The sequence below is a fragment of the Salmo trutta genome, chromosome 14 (assembly GCF_901001165.1).
Source record: "Salmo trutta chromosome 14, fSalTru1.1, whole genome shotgun sequence".
NCBI classification, from domain to species: domain Eukaryota; kingdom Metazoa; phylum Chordata; class Actinopteri; order Salmoniformes; family Salmonidae; genus Salmo; species Salmo trutta.
Window position 1 is genome coordinate 58,117,464 of NC_042970.1, and position 14,460 is coordinate 58,131,923.

General features: G+C 40.2%; 1 protein-coding gene across 4 annotated transcripts in view; it reads left to right on the top strand.

The window, feature by feature from the left end:
• Window positions 1–14,460, top strand: part of LOC115208444 (equilibrative nucleoside transporter 1-like) — a 58,732-nt gene that overhangs the window by 26,707 nt on the left and 17,565 nt on the right. For all 4 annotated transcript variants that reach the window (XM_029776503.1, XM_029776505.1, XM_029776504.1 and 1 more), the window contains exons 6-8: window positions 10,325–10,459; window positions 10,574–10,671; window positions 11,060–11,138. In XM_029776503.1, the coding sequence (XP_029632363.1) occupies window positions 10,325–10,459; window positions 10,574–10,671; window positions 11,060–11,138 (312 nt within the window). The remainder of the gene's footprint in view (window positions 1–10,324; window positions 10,460–10,573; window positions 10,672–11,059; window positions 11,139–14,460) is intronic.

Genomic DNA, 14,460 nt, shown 5'->3' on the forward strand with positions numbered 1-14,460 from the left:
TGTATTTTTTATGTTTTATTATTCAATCAATTGTCGTGAATTTTTATAATCACTTCTATTTTCAGTCGATTAAAATTTGGTCATGTCACTTGATTACTGCCTTTTGTATCTACCTTTCTAATTACTTTTAGAGTTTGGGATTTACAAATGTGTGCTTTTTTTGTGCAAATTTGCTCTGTGAGAATATCTAAGGGGCTTTGTTACGGGAATTTTCGAATCCCAAGGATAATAATTAACAATCAATAAGCCTTGACTAATCCCCAAGGTTTGTAAAACACTGGGTTGCGTCCCACCTACTCAACAGCCAGTGTAATCCCGTGGCGCGTTATTCAAATACCTTAGAAATGCTATTACTTCAATTTCTCAAACATATGACTATTTTACACCATTTTAAAGACAAGACTCTCGTTAATCTAACCACACTGTCCAATTTCAAAAAGGCTTTACAACGAAAGCAAAACATTAGATTATGTCAGCAGAGTACCCAGCCAGAAATAATCAGACACCCATTTTTCAAGCTAGCATATAATGTCACATAAACCCAAACCACAGCTAAATGCAGCACTAACCTTTGATGATCTTCATCAGATGACACACCTAGGACATTATGTTATACAATACATGCATGTTTTGTTCAATCAAGTTCATATTTATATAAAAAAACAGCTTTTTACATTAGCATGTGACTAGCATGTGACTAGCATTCCCACCGAACACTTCCGGTGAATTTACTAAATTACTCACGATAAACGTTCACAAAAAACATAACAATTATTTTAAGAATTATAGATACAGAACTCCTATATGCACTCGCTATGTCCGATTTTAAAATGGCTTTTCGGTGAAAGCACATTTTGCAATATTCTAAGTAGATAGCCCGGCATCACAGGGCTAGCTATTTAGACACCCACCAAGTTTAACCCTCACCAAAGTCAGATTTACTATAAGAAAAATGTTATTACCTTTGCTGTTCTTCGTCAGAATGCACTCCCAGGACTTCTACTTCAATAACAAATGTTGGTTTGGTCCCAAATAATCCATAGTTATATCCAAATAGCGGCGTTTTGTTCTTGCGTTCAAGACACTATCCGAAGGGTAAATAAGGGTGACGCGCCCGACGCATTTCGTGACAAAAAAATTCTAAATATTCCATTACCGTACTTCGAAGCATGTCAACCGCTGTTTACAATCAATTTTTATGCCATTTTTCTCGTAAAAAAGCGATAATATTCCGACCGGGAGTGGTTGTTTTCGTTCAAAGAGAGAGAAAGTAAACATGGTGTCAGCTCGGGCACGTGCGCCCCAGTCTCATTGTCCTCTGATAGACCACTTACCAAAGGCGCTAATGTTTTTCAGCCAGGGGCTGGAATTACATCATTCAGCTTTTTCCCGGGTTCTGAGAGCCTATGGGAGCCGTAGGAAGTGTCACGTCATGCCAGAGATCCCCTGTTTTGGTTAGAGATGATCAAGAAGGCCATGAAATGGTCAGAGAGAGCGCTTCCTGTTTGGAATCTTCTCAGGTTTTGGCCTGCCAAATGAGTTCTGTTATACTCACAGACACCATTCAAACAGTTTTAGAAACTTGAGGTTGTTTTCTATCCAAATCAAACAATTATATGCATATTCTAGTTACTGGGCAAGAGTAGTAACCAGATTAAATTGGGTACGTTTTTTATCCGGCCGTGCAAATACTGCCCCCTAGCCCCAACAGGTTAAGAATAATTAGGCAAGGACTCAGCTTTCTGCAAAAGGTCTGTACAGTTTATTCAGAGAACGTTCTAAAGTCAAAAATTAAGACTCAGTCTTTTATAATACAAACACTTTCTTATCTTTAGACCACTCCCTTCTCCAACAACCAGTACTTTTCCACTCACCACAAAGAACAATAAGAACTTGCCACATTCTTCAAGGCTTTCACCTCCCATCCCCCTTTATGACCCTCTTGGTTTGAAACCTATACAATGTTTTTCTTTTACCTAAACCACAACTTCACTCAGTTTACATCCCTACTAAGGAATATAACCTCAAAGCTTTACAATCCTAACCGATCTCCCCATATGCTAATTTTATCATCCCATTATTCCTAAACCTATCTCCCTATTCTATAATAACAGAGTGGAACAGTTAAGTCATTATTCTAACACATACAAATTATCTTAACAATCCACCCCTTGACTAAATGTTACACTCTGATACTTCAATTTTTATAAAAAATTAAATCATACCAAATCAAACCATTAAATGTATATACATAATTTGCTCATCGATGTCTGTTTAATACTACTTCCAATCATAACTCTTCTGGTCAGGATTTTTTATCATGATCTTCATTGAATAAACAGTCTCTAAACATTGAAAATTGTCTCATTAAGTTCCGGCTCCTCAGAATTGAATGTGACAACGGTGTCCATCAGGTCTAGATCTGTATCTCATTCAGACTCTGTGATGGGTCCGTACCTCATCATCTGTTGAGTCACTGCATTCTCCAACGCCTTACTCACCAAACCTCGGACACAGGGAATAAAACAACAACCACATAATACCAGCATACCCATACAAACAAAATCGCCCCCACAATAGTAGCTACTATAGTTTTCCATTTGCCAAACATTTTATCAAACCATCCGGTCATAGATGTATTCACCCCTGAGTTTTCAGCCCATTCTTCACTTAGTGCAGTTAACCCAGCCAAGGCTCTAGTTACAGTCCCCTCTGGTGATGTATTATTTGGAATAAAAGTACAGCAATGACCCCCCCCCCCCACCATTCTACAAACCCCGCCCTTCTCTGCCAATAACATATCAAGAGCCAACCTATTTTGCCAAGTCATGAGGGAGGTGGTGGCTAATTGGTCAGAGATTCCCTTCACTGCATCTCTAGTTTGATTTACAAATCTTTGCTGATTATAATAGATATAGTTTATCCAATCCACATTCTTATTTATCGTAACCCACCAAAAGAAAGTAGTTGTGAACCCTTCACCTATTTGATTCAAAGCCTTGTATTCATCTGGTACCCCTCTAGGGATCCCTATGGATCCATCCATATGGGGCTACCCTCATCTAAAACCAGACCTCTCTTATTTCTTACTATTTTACTCACCACTGGCCTTTGATGACTAATCCCTACTGGTTGAACCAATAACACCGGGGCGCATGTACCTACCCACTCTTTTGGTAACATCTGCCTTATGCGTCCTTGGTCGGAACATGCCCACCATACATCAGTTATAGGTGCAGTAAGGTTAAGAATCTTCTCCTGTACTTCCGAATCTAAGTCTGTCACATTCACTACTGTCTTACATCCATTAAAATATCCCAAATCCCTACTGCCATTCCTGTGTCTATAACACTGATACTCTCCAGGAGTTAGAGTGAACTGAGGTGGATTGGCTGCACTCTTTAATCTGGCCAACCCCATCCCTGTACAGTTTACCTCCTCCTGATTAGATCCTAAGTCTAACACACAAGAGAGCATAGTCTGTGGCATTGGAGCCGTCAACATAGTTGGTCACCCAGTAGAACATGCGTAACAATTAGTTTGGCCCAGAGCCCTAGCCGTGTAATTCATCCATTTTAACCAGAGATTTTCATCTGGTATCCCTTCTATCTCCCCTTGGTTCCTTTCTTGGAGAAGGAAATCCTTCACATCAGGTAGACTAGTGGAACCAAAGTATTTTCCACCTGAATTATCAATTCCTAATAACGGATTTACTACGGGGTCTATCACTGTAGTGTCTGTCAACTGAAATGATATGCAGGTATCCTTGCCATACTCATCAGCACATGCCATATACATCATTTGCATGTCATTACTAGTTACATTTTGTATAGTTACTACTATCCCCAACATACATGAGGGAATATCCTTATTCCGTTCCAACACCCCACCGTGCAGTCCATTTCCAAATATTAGTCTCATATTCCCTTCCCCCTGTGTGTTTAAACACCTGGGACCAGGAACACATAGACCTAGTTGGTTGACACAGATATAAGGGAGTGTTGTCATCATTTATCTCATTATAACAGTGCCCCCCCCCCCCCCCCCCCCCGTTAGTCATATTTAGTATCCTCATCTTAAACCTTGCGTTTTGTCCTTCTCTAACCCCTATTTTATAGGTTACTCTTCCTTGCCTGTCCTTATTTTGAGTAGTTTGTCTTTTGCTTCTCAAAAATTGTAGAGATTCAGTACGATTTATGCCGACTGATGGTGGATCTGGATGTATCAAAAATATTATTAATACTATGATGCAGATTAGGGTCCCCCATATTCCCAAAAACCACCAACCCTCTTCTGCCTGTAGCCTATCTGCACGGAATCACCCCATACTCACACTCTAGGAGCACACACAGTGATGATAGGTCGGGTTGGGGAATCTTCGTTAAGGAGGTAACCCCCGAACCCTATTGGTACTCGGTTCTTCTCCTAACTCTGTGTGTGATCAGTAGTGCTTGTATGTGTTCCTACCTTCTTGCAGTGGGTAACGTGGACCCAAGTGGCTCTCTCAGCTATTCTAATGGCAAAGGCGGTAGTTAACAGAACCTGGTAGGGTCCTTCCCAACAGGGCTGTTTCCAGTCTTTCCTCCTCAGGGACTGGATCCACACCCAGTCTCCAGGCTGTATTGCGTAAATCACCTTCTCCTGTAATTCACCTGTTGGACACAAAATCTTGGACATACGGGTATGGTTAACAAACAGTCTTCTCATGTGTTCTGCTAGTATATCTTCAACTTCTATGTCTGCTTGTTCTAATCTCCCCAACTCTGGCATTCTATAGGCTCTGCCTGATTAGCTAAATTGTATTCCATTATTTAAATAAATAGATCCTAGTATACCACTCTAGGGATTATATCTTGACCTATTATTTTAGCTACCATAATCATGTCCACCAAGTAAGTTGGTAACGCTTCTACCCATTTACTATTCTTATCGATTATTGCTAAACACCCTTCTTTCCCTCACTCTGGAATAGGTTATAACATATATCAATGAAGTCCATTTCTAATTGCTGGAATGGATATTCTACCTGAGGGGTATTCTCCCAGTGGTGCTCATCCTCTACCTTGATGATTTTTCTATGCACATCTAACACACCTTGAACAAAACATTTTTTGTAAGTAATTTGTTATCACTTATGCTACGAAATGTTACCTAATTCTTTCCATCAATGTTACCTAATTCTTTCCATCATCCCGCCTGTTGATACATGGCTTTGCCCATGCATCAATATTGCTGCATATCTAAACAATGACTTAGGTAGTATGGGCAACTTATCCTTATACCAAATTCCCTCAGTATAGACAGCTCCTAACTTTTCCCATTTAGAAATCTCCTTTACTGGTGCTCTAGACTGACTATCTTTTAGTGGGGTTTTATCTATGTTTACTTCCTTTTTCAAATATTGCTGTGTTGGTGTCTGTGGTTTAAAGCTTGTCTTTTTCTTTTCTTTATCTGCCTTTCTGTTGCTATTGCTAATTTTATCCATCTCTTTAATAGGAACCTCACACTTACAAATAGCTAACTTCTCTGGTAAAAGTACATAATCTAATAAATTCAAAATCAACTGAGCATGTGTAATAGGTTTACCAGAAGTGGTTACCATTCCTCTTATGGCAGAATTCCCAACTGGGGCTGCTCTCTTGGCCAAAACCTTGGAGAATTGCACTATGTATCACTTTCTCTAATTACACCCCCCTCTACCAAGTCTTCAAAGGTGGGAGTAATCTATTTTATGGCCTCAGGCTTTCTTTTGGGATGACAACCACATTCAACAGAATCATTCAACAGGTTATCTATACATAACCTGGAGTTCAGGATTGGAATAAATGCCTGCTCTCCCGACATCTCATGTTTCCAAACCAATGGAGCAGACAGTCTTCCCACTGTCTGATATCCAGAAGTTGAACAACCAAAATCTTTTCTTCATTTGTTCTTACTCCTTCAGACTTAAAATATATCCTAAATACTTAAAATAAGTATACCATTATTAAACGTATTCTTGCTAACTTAATAACCTTGTTCAACAACAACAAAATATAATAATACTTATTATATCAATTTCACAGCCTTGTTGTCCTCAATATCTTACACTGCCATCTCATGTGCTTAAATTACAGATATGTCTAAGAACTTTAAACTACATCCTAATTATCAGTTATACAAATTTCGTTAAAATCCGTATCACAAATGACCTTAAATTCACTATCCAAATGGCCCTCCCATAAGGCTGATCAGACCGCAAAGGAACGCCATGATAGAGGTCAAGAGTCATACCACCCCTTCACAGAAGTGTTTATTACCATATTAGACAAATTTTAAAAAACATCAACATTTCCTACATGTTGTATCTCAGGTTCCCAAAACATTACTCTATCCAAAATAATTAACGTTTTTAATTAAAACTCAGAAAATAACATTTCTAAAATTCCATGTGTGTATACCCCTTTAAATTATTGTTAATCTAACTGCAATGTCCGATTTACAGTAGCTATTACAGCGAAAACATGCCATGCGATTGTTTGAGGTCCGCGCCCCACATCAAAATATTTTTCCATGTGCACAGGTGTCATACATTCACAAATAATGATTAAATATTCACTTACTATTTGAAAATCTTCCTCTGATGTATCATCCAAAGGGTCCCAGCTAAAACATGTAGTGTCGTTTTGTTAGATAAAATCCTTCTTTATATCCCAAAAAGTCTGTTTAGTTGGCGCCATCGATTTGAGTAATCCACTCGTTCAACTTGCAGAGAAAGGAATCCGAAAATCTACTCCTAAACTTTGTTTCAACAAGTCAAAATACGTTTCTATTTACTACTCAGTACCTTAAAATGTAATCAAACTATAACATTTATTTCGGAAAGAAGTATGTTCGCTAGGAATTTTAGCAGGTGCATAATGTCTTCATGGCGCGCACAAACACGAATTTCCAAGACTGTGTCCCTCTACTAAAACTGATATTTCCTTTTCGTTTTTTAAGTTACAAGCCTGAAACCTTGGACGTAGACTGCTGACACCCTGTGGAAGCCATAGGAATCCAGGGAGCACATTTTCAATATGACCTTTCTCTTGCAATTCGAAGAGGAGGGTCTCTCTCAAAAAAATAATTCTGGTTGGTTTTTCTTTGGATTTTCTCCTACCATATCTATTGTGTTATATTCTCCTACATTATTTTAACATTTCTACAAACTTCAAAGTGTTTTCTTTCCAATGGTACCAGTTATATGCATATCCTAGCTTCAGGGCCTGAGCTTCAGGCAGTTTACTTTGGGCACGTCATTCAGACAGGAAGTGGAGAAAAAAGGGGTCTAGCCCTAAGAAGAATATCAAGAATATATTAGGGAATCCACGCTGGCGTAACAGTGGGATGTTTTGATTGTCTTGTCCCGTCCCTTGTATATATCGTTTCTTTCTTCGTATATATTTTTTATCTAATTTTTCCATCTACGGACTGAACATACTCCCCTGCAACCCACCTCACCCAATGCGGTATGAATCCGCTATTTTTTATACTTTAGAACCGTAACCCCCTTCAAGCTAGCCAGCTACTCGCTAGTTGTCAGTTAGCCATCACCGCTAACTGGGACATCTGCCAGCTTCAGCCTGGTCAACTCCTGCCAGCCTGCACAGCGCAATATCAACCCAGAGCATATCGGACTGCTTTTCTCCACCATATCTCCGGATTCCTACCACAAGCTCTCAACCTTTACTCCAGATCATCACAGTTAGCTAGCTGCTATCTGAGTAGCTACTCCTGGCTAATGTCTCTGTCCCGAAGCAAGCACCAGTTAGCCTGGAGCTAGCCTCGAATCTAGGCCCATCTCCCGGCTAGCCGAATAGATCTATCAAGCAATTCCTGGGCTTTAATTACCTCGCCGATCCATCACGACTGGTCTGCTGACGTAACCGTTCGAGGGGGTTTCAACAGGCTCCCCCGTTGCGACGTACCCCTCAGGCCCATCTGCTAGCCTGCTGCTAGCCCCGGCCTGCTAGCTGTCTGAATCTCTGTGCCTCCAGCTTGCCTAGCTACTCACTGGACCATATGATTACTCAGTTACACATGCCTCTCCCTAATGTAAATATGGCTTGTCTATTGCTGTTTTGGTTAGTAATTGTTGTCTTATTTCACTGTAGAGCCTCCAGCCCTGCTCACTATGCCTTAGCATGTTCTTACCCTGTTCTTCCACCCCCCACACATGCGGTGACTGCACCTTGGATTAAATGATGCTTCTAGAGACAAAGCCTCTCTCATCGTCACTCAATGCCTAGGCTTACCTCCACTGTACTCACATCCTACCATACATTTGTCCGTACATTGTGCCCTGAATCTATCCTTCCGTGCCCAGAAATCTGCACCCTTTACTCTCTGTTCCAAACGCACTAGAAGACCAGTTCTTTTAGCTTTTAGCCGTACTCTTATTCTACTCCTCCTCTGTTCCTCTGGTGATGTAGAGGTTAACCCAGGCCCTGCAGCTCCCAGCATCACAACCATTCCCCAGGCGCTCTCATTTGTTGACTTTTGTAACGGTAAAAGCATTGGTTTCATGCATGTTAACATCAGAAGCCTCCTCCCTAAGTTTGTTTTATTCACTGCTTTAGCACACTCCGCCAATCCAGATGTCCTAGCCGTGTCTGAATCCTGGCTTAGGAAGGCCACCAAAAATCCTGAAATTTCCATCCCTAACTATAACATTTTCCAAAGATAGAACTGCCAAAGGGGGCAGAGTTGCAATCTACTGCAGAGATAGCCTGCAGAGTTCTGTCTTACTATCCAGGTCTGTGCCCAAACAATTCAAGCTTCTTCTGTTAACCTCTCTGGGACGAATTCGTCCCACCTACGTAACAGCCACTTCAATCCAGTGGCGCGATTTTTGAATCGTTTGAAATACTATTACTTCAATTTCTCAAACATATGACTATTTTACAGCTATTTAAAGACAAGAATCTCGTTAATCTAACCACACTGTCTGATTTCAGCGGTACGGTGCAGTTGCCGTACCAGGTGGTGATACAGCCTGACCTCGAATGTAAGGGTTTTAGGTGACAAGCCAAATTTCTTCAGCCTCCTGAGGCAAGTCAGTTAAGAACAAATTCTAATTTACAATGACGGCCTACCAGGGAACAGTGGGTTAACTGCCTTGTTCATGGGCAGAACGGCAGATTTTTACCTTGTCAGCTCGGGGATTCGATCCAGCAACCTTTCGGTTACTGGCCCAATGCTCTAACCACTAGGCTACCTGCTGCCCCAATACATAGGTATTCCTCTTGTCCAGATGGGATAGAGCAATGCGATGGCGATTGCATCGTCTGTGGATCTATTGGGGCGGTAAGCAAATTGGTGTGGGTTTAGGGTATCAGGTAGAGTGGAGGTGATATGATCCTTGACTAGTCTCTCAAAGCACTTCATGATGACAGAAGTGAGTGCTACGGGGCGATAGTCATTTCATTCAGTTACCTTAGCTTTCTTGGGAACAGGAACAATGGAGACTGCAGACTGGGTTAGAGATTGATTGAATATGTCAGTAAACACACCAGCCAGCTGGTCTGCGCATGCTCTGAGGATGCGGCTAGGAATGCGAGGGTTTAAATGTTTTACTCATGTTGGTCTACAGTCTTTGGTAGCGGGCTGTGTCGGTGGCACTGTAATTGTCCTGTAGGCCTTGTGTTTTGTGTTTTGTGTAGGTGTTTTGTGTAGGTCTTGTGTTTGAGCCGTTGAATTGCGACTCTACTTTGTCTCTATACTGTCGCTTTACTTGTTTGATTGCCTTGCGGAGGGAATAACTACACTGTTTGTATTCGGTAATGTTTCCAGTTGCCTTGCCATGATTAAATGCGGTGGTTCGCGCTTTCAGTTATTTACCATCATTTCTATTGGGCACAACATAATTCAAAACACAACCAAAACAAACTGCAAATGCATCCAACAAGTTTGTAGAGTCACAAGTTTATTGTAGTCATTGTGTGCTAGGGATATGGAAACCAAATACAAAAATGTTGTGAATTTGTTAAAATAATTATACTTCAATTTCTAAATGGTAAAACAGATGTGTATGATAATACCCTCAAATAAAAGGTAAGAAACATTCTGTACTGTTGCATCATGAAACATTTGATCTCAAATCCAAAATACTAGAAAACAGAACCAAATTAAAAGATTTTGCTTCACTGTCCAAATAAGTATGTAGGGGAGTGTACGATCAGTAAATGGGGCATATTGGGATCACTGTCATTGAGTAGTCATTAATTCGTCAAGCGATAATTCCTTGATGTATGACTGGACTCTGGTCAGAATTATGACTGTTGTTTTTTTACAACCTCTCCAGCCTTTGGCGCTATCCTGCAGGGAAGTCTGTTTGGCATGGCAGGCAAACTGCCTACCAAATACACCACACCCATCATGAGTGGGCAAGGCCTGGCGGGAACTTTCGCTGCCTTCTCCATGATCTGTGCTATCGCAAGTAAGTATGAGAGATGATTGGGGGGAGGGGGGGGGCAACAGTGGCATTCCAAAATCAACTCTCTCTCTCGCTCTCTCACTCTCTCTCTCTCTCTCTCTCTCTCTCCTTCCCCAGGTGGCTCGGAGATAAATGACGCTGCTTTTGGATACTTCATCACAGCCTGTGCAGTGATCTTATTGGCCATAATATCCTATGTGGTCCTCCCTAAACTGGTAATAACTCAACTCTTGATTTTATATGTTATTACATCAATTTGGCTGAAAAAGTGCTTAGGAGAGTTTACTCAATTATAATAAGTAATGCAAGTAATGCTTTCGGGCAATTTTACCGTAATAGTTACCAAACTTTGCATCTGCACAGTGTTTACTGTAAATTAGTTTTTGTAAAATTGTGAAATTGTGAAAAATCTGAGTTGGTTATGGTTACCCTTTCACAAATGGTTACCCTTTCACAACATTTAATTCACTACTTATTCATTTTCCAGTGTTGTTAAAGGAAACAAAATGCGTAATACCTCCATTTGATCCATTCCAGTTGATCTCTTCCGTTTAACTACCATCCCCACTGTGAGATAATTGGTCGTTCTGAACCTTACTTTAGGAGTTCTACCAATATTACAAGACCCAAAGTGGAAACAGAGTTAGTGATGAGGAGAACAAGCTGGAACTACTCAAGAAAGGTAAAACGACAGCCATTTGTTTCTTAGATTTCTGAAAATATTAAATGTAGAAATAAGACAAAGAGAATTGTCATTTTTATTGTATTGTATAGAAAAGGTAATCCAAGTCTTGCATTAACTTAGACTGTGGTGGCTAATTTCTGCATTACCAAATGAGGAGTTACAAACACACCAGTCCGAGTTAAACTACATCTTTAATACTTAAGATACTTTTGCAAAAGTACTTGACCCCACTAATGCATTCTCTCGAATGAACCAGGAAAGTGATTACAGAATTGCTACAGGGATCTTTTATAGCAACGATACCCCCTTCAACGTACATTGACAAACCACAGATACTTAGTAACAGTTCACAAAGGTTAAGTTTTGTATGACAGATATCAATAAAACACATCAGACAGTAACTGCTATGTCAACAGGATTAATGGTATAGCCCAGTATCTGGTCTCCTTAGAACCGTCCCTCCCTGGTACGGTATTGAACAGAACTATTTCATCCAATGGCATATATCAATTGTCAACTCTAGATACTCCCATCTCAAGCAAACCCCCTTTTGACCCCTCTCCTGGACAGGCTCACTGGGGGGAGTGAGCCTCTAGGCCATATATCATCACAGGATAAGTGTGAGATCTAAGAGAGGACATACAAGGGTCCATTTACTGCCATAATCCTCCCCACAAGAAAGAAAAGGAGGGAGTGACTTGCTCACAGACATTGTGGAGACAAGTCATTGGTTCCCCATTAATCACGCCATCCCTTCACATGGTTTAAGAAATAGGTAAAGACACATTCCCATGACGACAAGTCTGACCTCTCCCCTCTCTGGGCCCCAAGTGTCTGAGCCCCAGCTAAGGGAGACGTGCAACTGAAAAGACACCAGAGTCCAATGGACACTTTCTAATGACAAGTACCTCAAATAAGCATATTATACTAATAAAACATCTTAATTATCTATGTTACCCAACTAATTCTGATTCGTCCACGACAAGACACCCGTTGAATATATTTCTATTCAAACATATTTGAATGACCTATTTTAACAATCATGGCGATAGAAATACATTAAAGAGGCAATCTGCAATTCCTACATACATTTTTGGACTTTTCAATTCATAATATATAACCATTGATTCTTAAAGAATATAACTTATATTAAGCTGGGTGGTTTGAACCCTGATTTCTGATTGGCTGACAGCCGTGCTTTATCAGACCGTATACCACGGGTATGACAAAACATTTGTTTTTCCTGCTCTAATTATGTTGGTAACCAGTTTATAATAGCAATAAGGCACCTCGAGGGGTTGTGGTATATGGCCAATATACGACGGCTAAGGGCTGTGTTCAGGCACTTTGCATCGTGCTTAAGAACAGCCCTTAGCAGTGGTATATTGGCCACATACCACAACCCCCCCGAGGTGTTTTATTGCTATTATAAACTGGTTACCAACTGGTCACCCCCTCGGCCTTATTGCTTAAGTATGTAATCAATTGTACATAAAGCTAGCAGGTCATGAACTAAGCAATGTTATCCATTTCAAATGAATGACAATTATATTCTGGGTTTATTTTGTAAATTAGCTTTATTATAATTTTTCATGAGCTTACATACTGGGTACACACTGGTTGAATCAAAGTTCTTTCCACGTAATTTCAATGAAATTACGCTGAACCAATATGGATTAGACATTGAATTGGCATCTGTGCCCAGTGGGTAGTTGTCTAACGCCACCAGAACCCAAAATATAAGCGGGTCCATAGTGTAAATGTATGCTCCATCTCGAAATGCACATCAGCCAATACCCTATACAAGTAGCCTTGTAGGCTTTTTGAATGGTCTTCATTGGGAAAAAACAGATTTATCCACAAACACATATATATTTTTAGATAGTGCATCTTATATGGCATTGTTTTATGAATTTGATCATATACTCACCAAGCCCATTCAAAAGGCCAGGGACATGAACATGGCAGTATGATGTAGGAATGCGTGACTTGTACAGGTGGTTATACAATCGTCGATGTAGTTGCACGTGATACAACGCTACATGTATACCTGTTCCCATAAGATAACCTGGCACATTTAGCCCTATGCTAACCTGACCAGGTGGCAGTGATTATATCCGGTAACAAGTTCTGCATCAGCCAATTACAAATGTTGATGTAGATGTACGTGATGGAACACGTTTCCATAGGAACGTCCTTAACAGAAGTCAAACGGCACCTGATAATCAAAGGTACAATGTACGCAAAATGGCAACTGAATGATTTGCTCACAGTTTAGTGAGCCTGGCTCCTGGTACTTTTCGCCTCTTGCGGCAAGTTTGAATTCCAGGTGAGATATTGTTTGAAATGTAGAATTACATTTATTGTGATAGTTTTGCAAAGGGATGTGCAGCCAAAACCTTAAGATCAAATCAAATAAATGTGTATTTGTCACATACTTCGTAAACAACAGGTGTAGACTAACGATGACATGCTGACTTATGGGTAGTTTTCCAACAATGCAGAGTTAAGATAAAGATATATAGATATATATATATTTTTTTTTTAAGTGACAGGAGTAATAGCCTAAACTACAGTGAATAACAATAACGAGTAAAAGTAGGCTGACATACATAGTGCCAGTAGCCTATTGTTAGCAGTTGATGTTACTCTTCAATAACACAGACCCCAAAGCAAACCAGGGGGAGAAAAATAGGTTTATTCAAAAAGGACAAATCATAGATGTTATGCTGAGAGGTAGATCTTCATTCTCCCCTGTCCTCAGTGATTCTCTCTTCAGTGATTCTCTCCACAGAACAAAGGGGCAGGATGTAGTTTTATAACGCAACCCTAGCCTGTGGTTGACCAATTAGAATTCCTTGCAATTAAACTGGGCCAATGGCCAAATAACAAGTATCCTATTTCAGGCTCAATGCCTAGACAAATTCCTCCCATGTCTTCGACCCATTGATCAATAATTCCCTATTACAGAAAAAACACTATTTCCATTGATCGTTAGTACTCTATTAACTTTTAGTCCTCTTGACCTTTAGTCCTCTTCGTTGTGTATTTATCTTTGAAATATTCTTACATTACCAAGTGCATATGCGGGGGTACCAGGTGATTACAAATCCATATTTTAATATACTAAGGATTGTAAGCTGCAGGAAGGTCTCCTCCTGCAATTTCTGGCAGATTTTCTTCATTTTAGGGCCAAAAGAAGGTCCTCCCACATCGGATTATCAACTTTATATTCCGCTGTGTTTTGTATTTATTTTCCTGTTTTTTGTGTTTTGTATGTCACAGCTTCTATTGCGTCATCATGTCAATACTAGGCTAC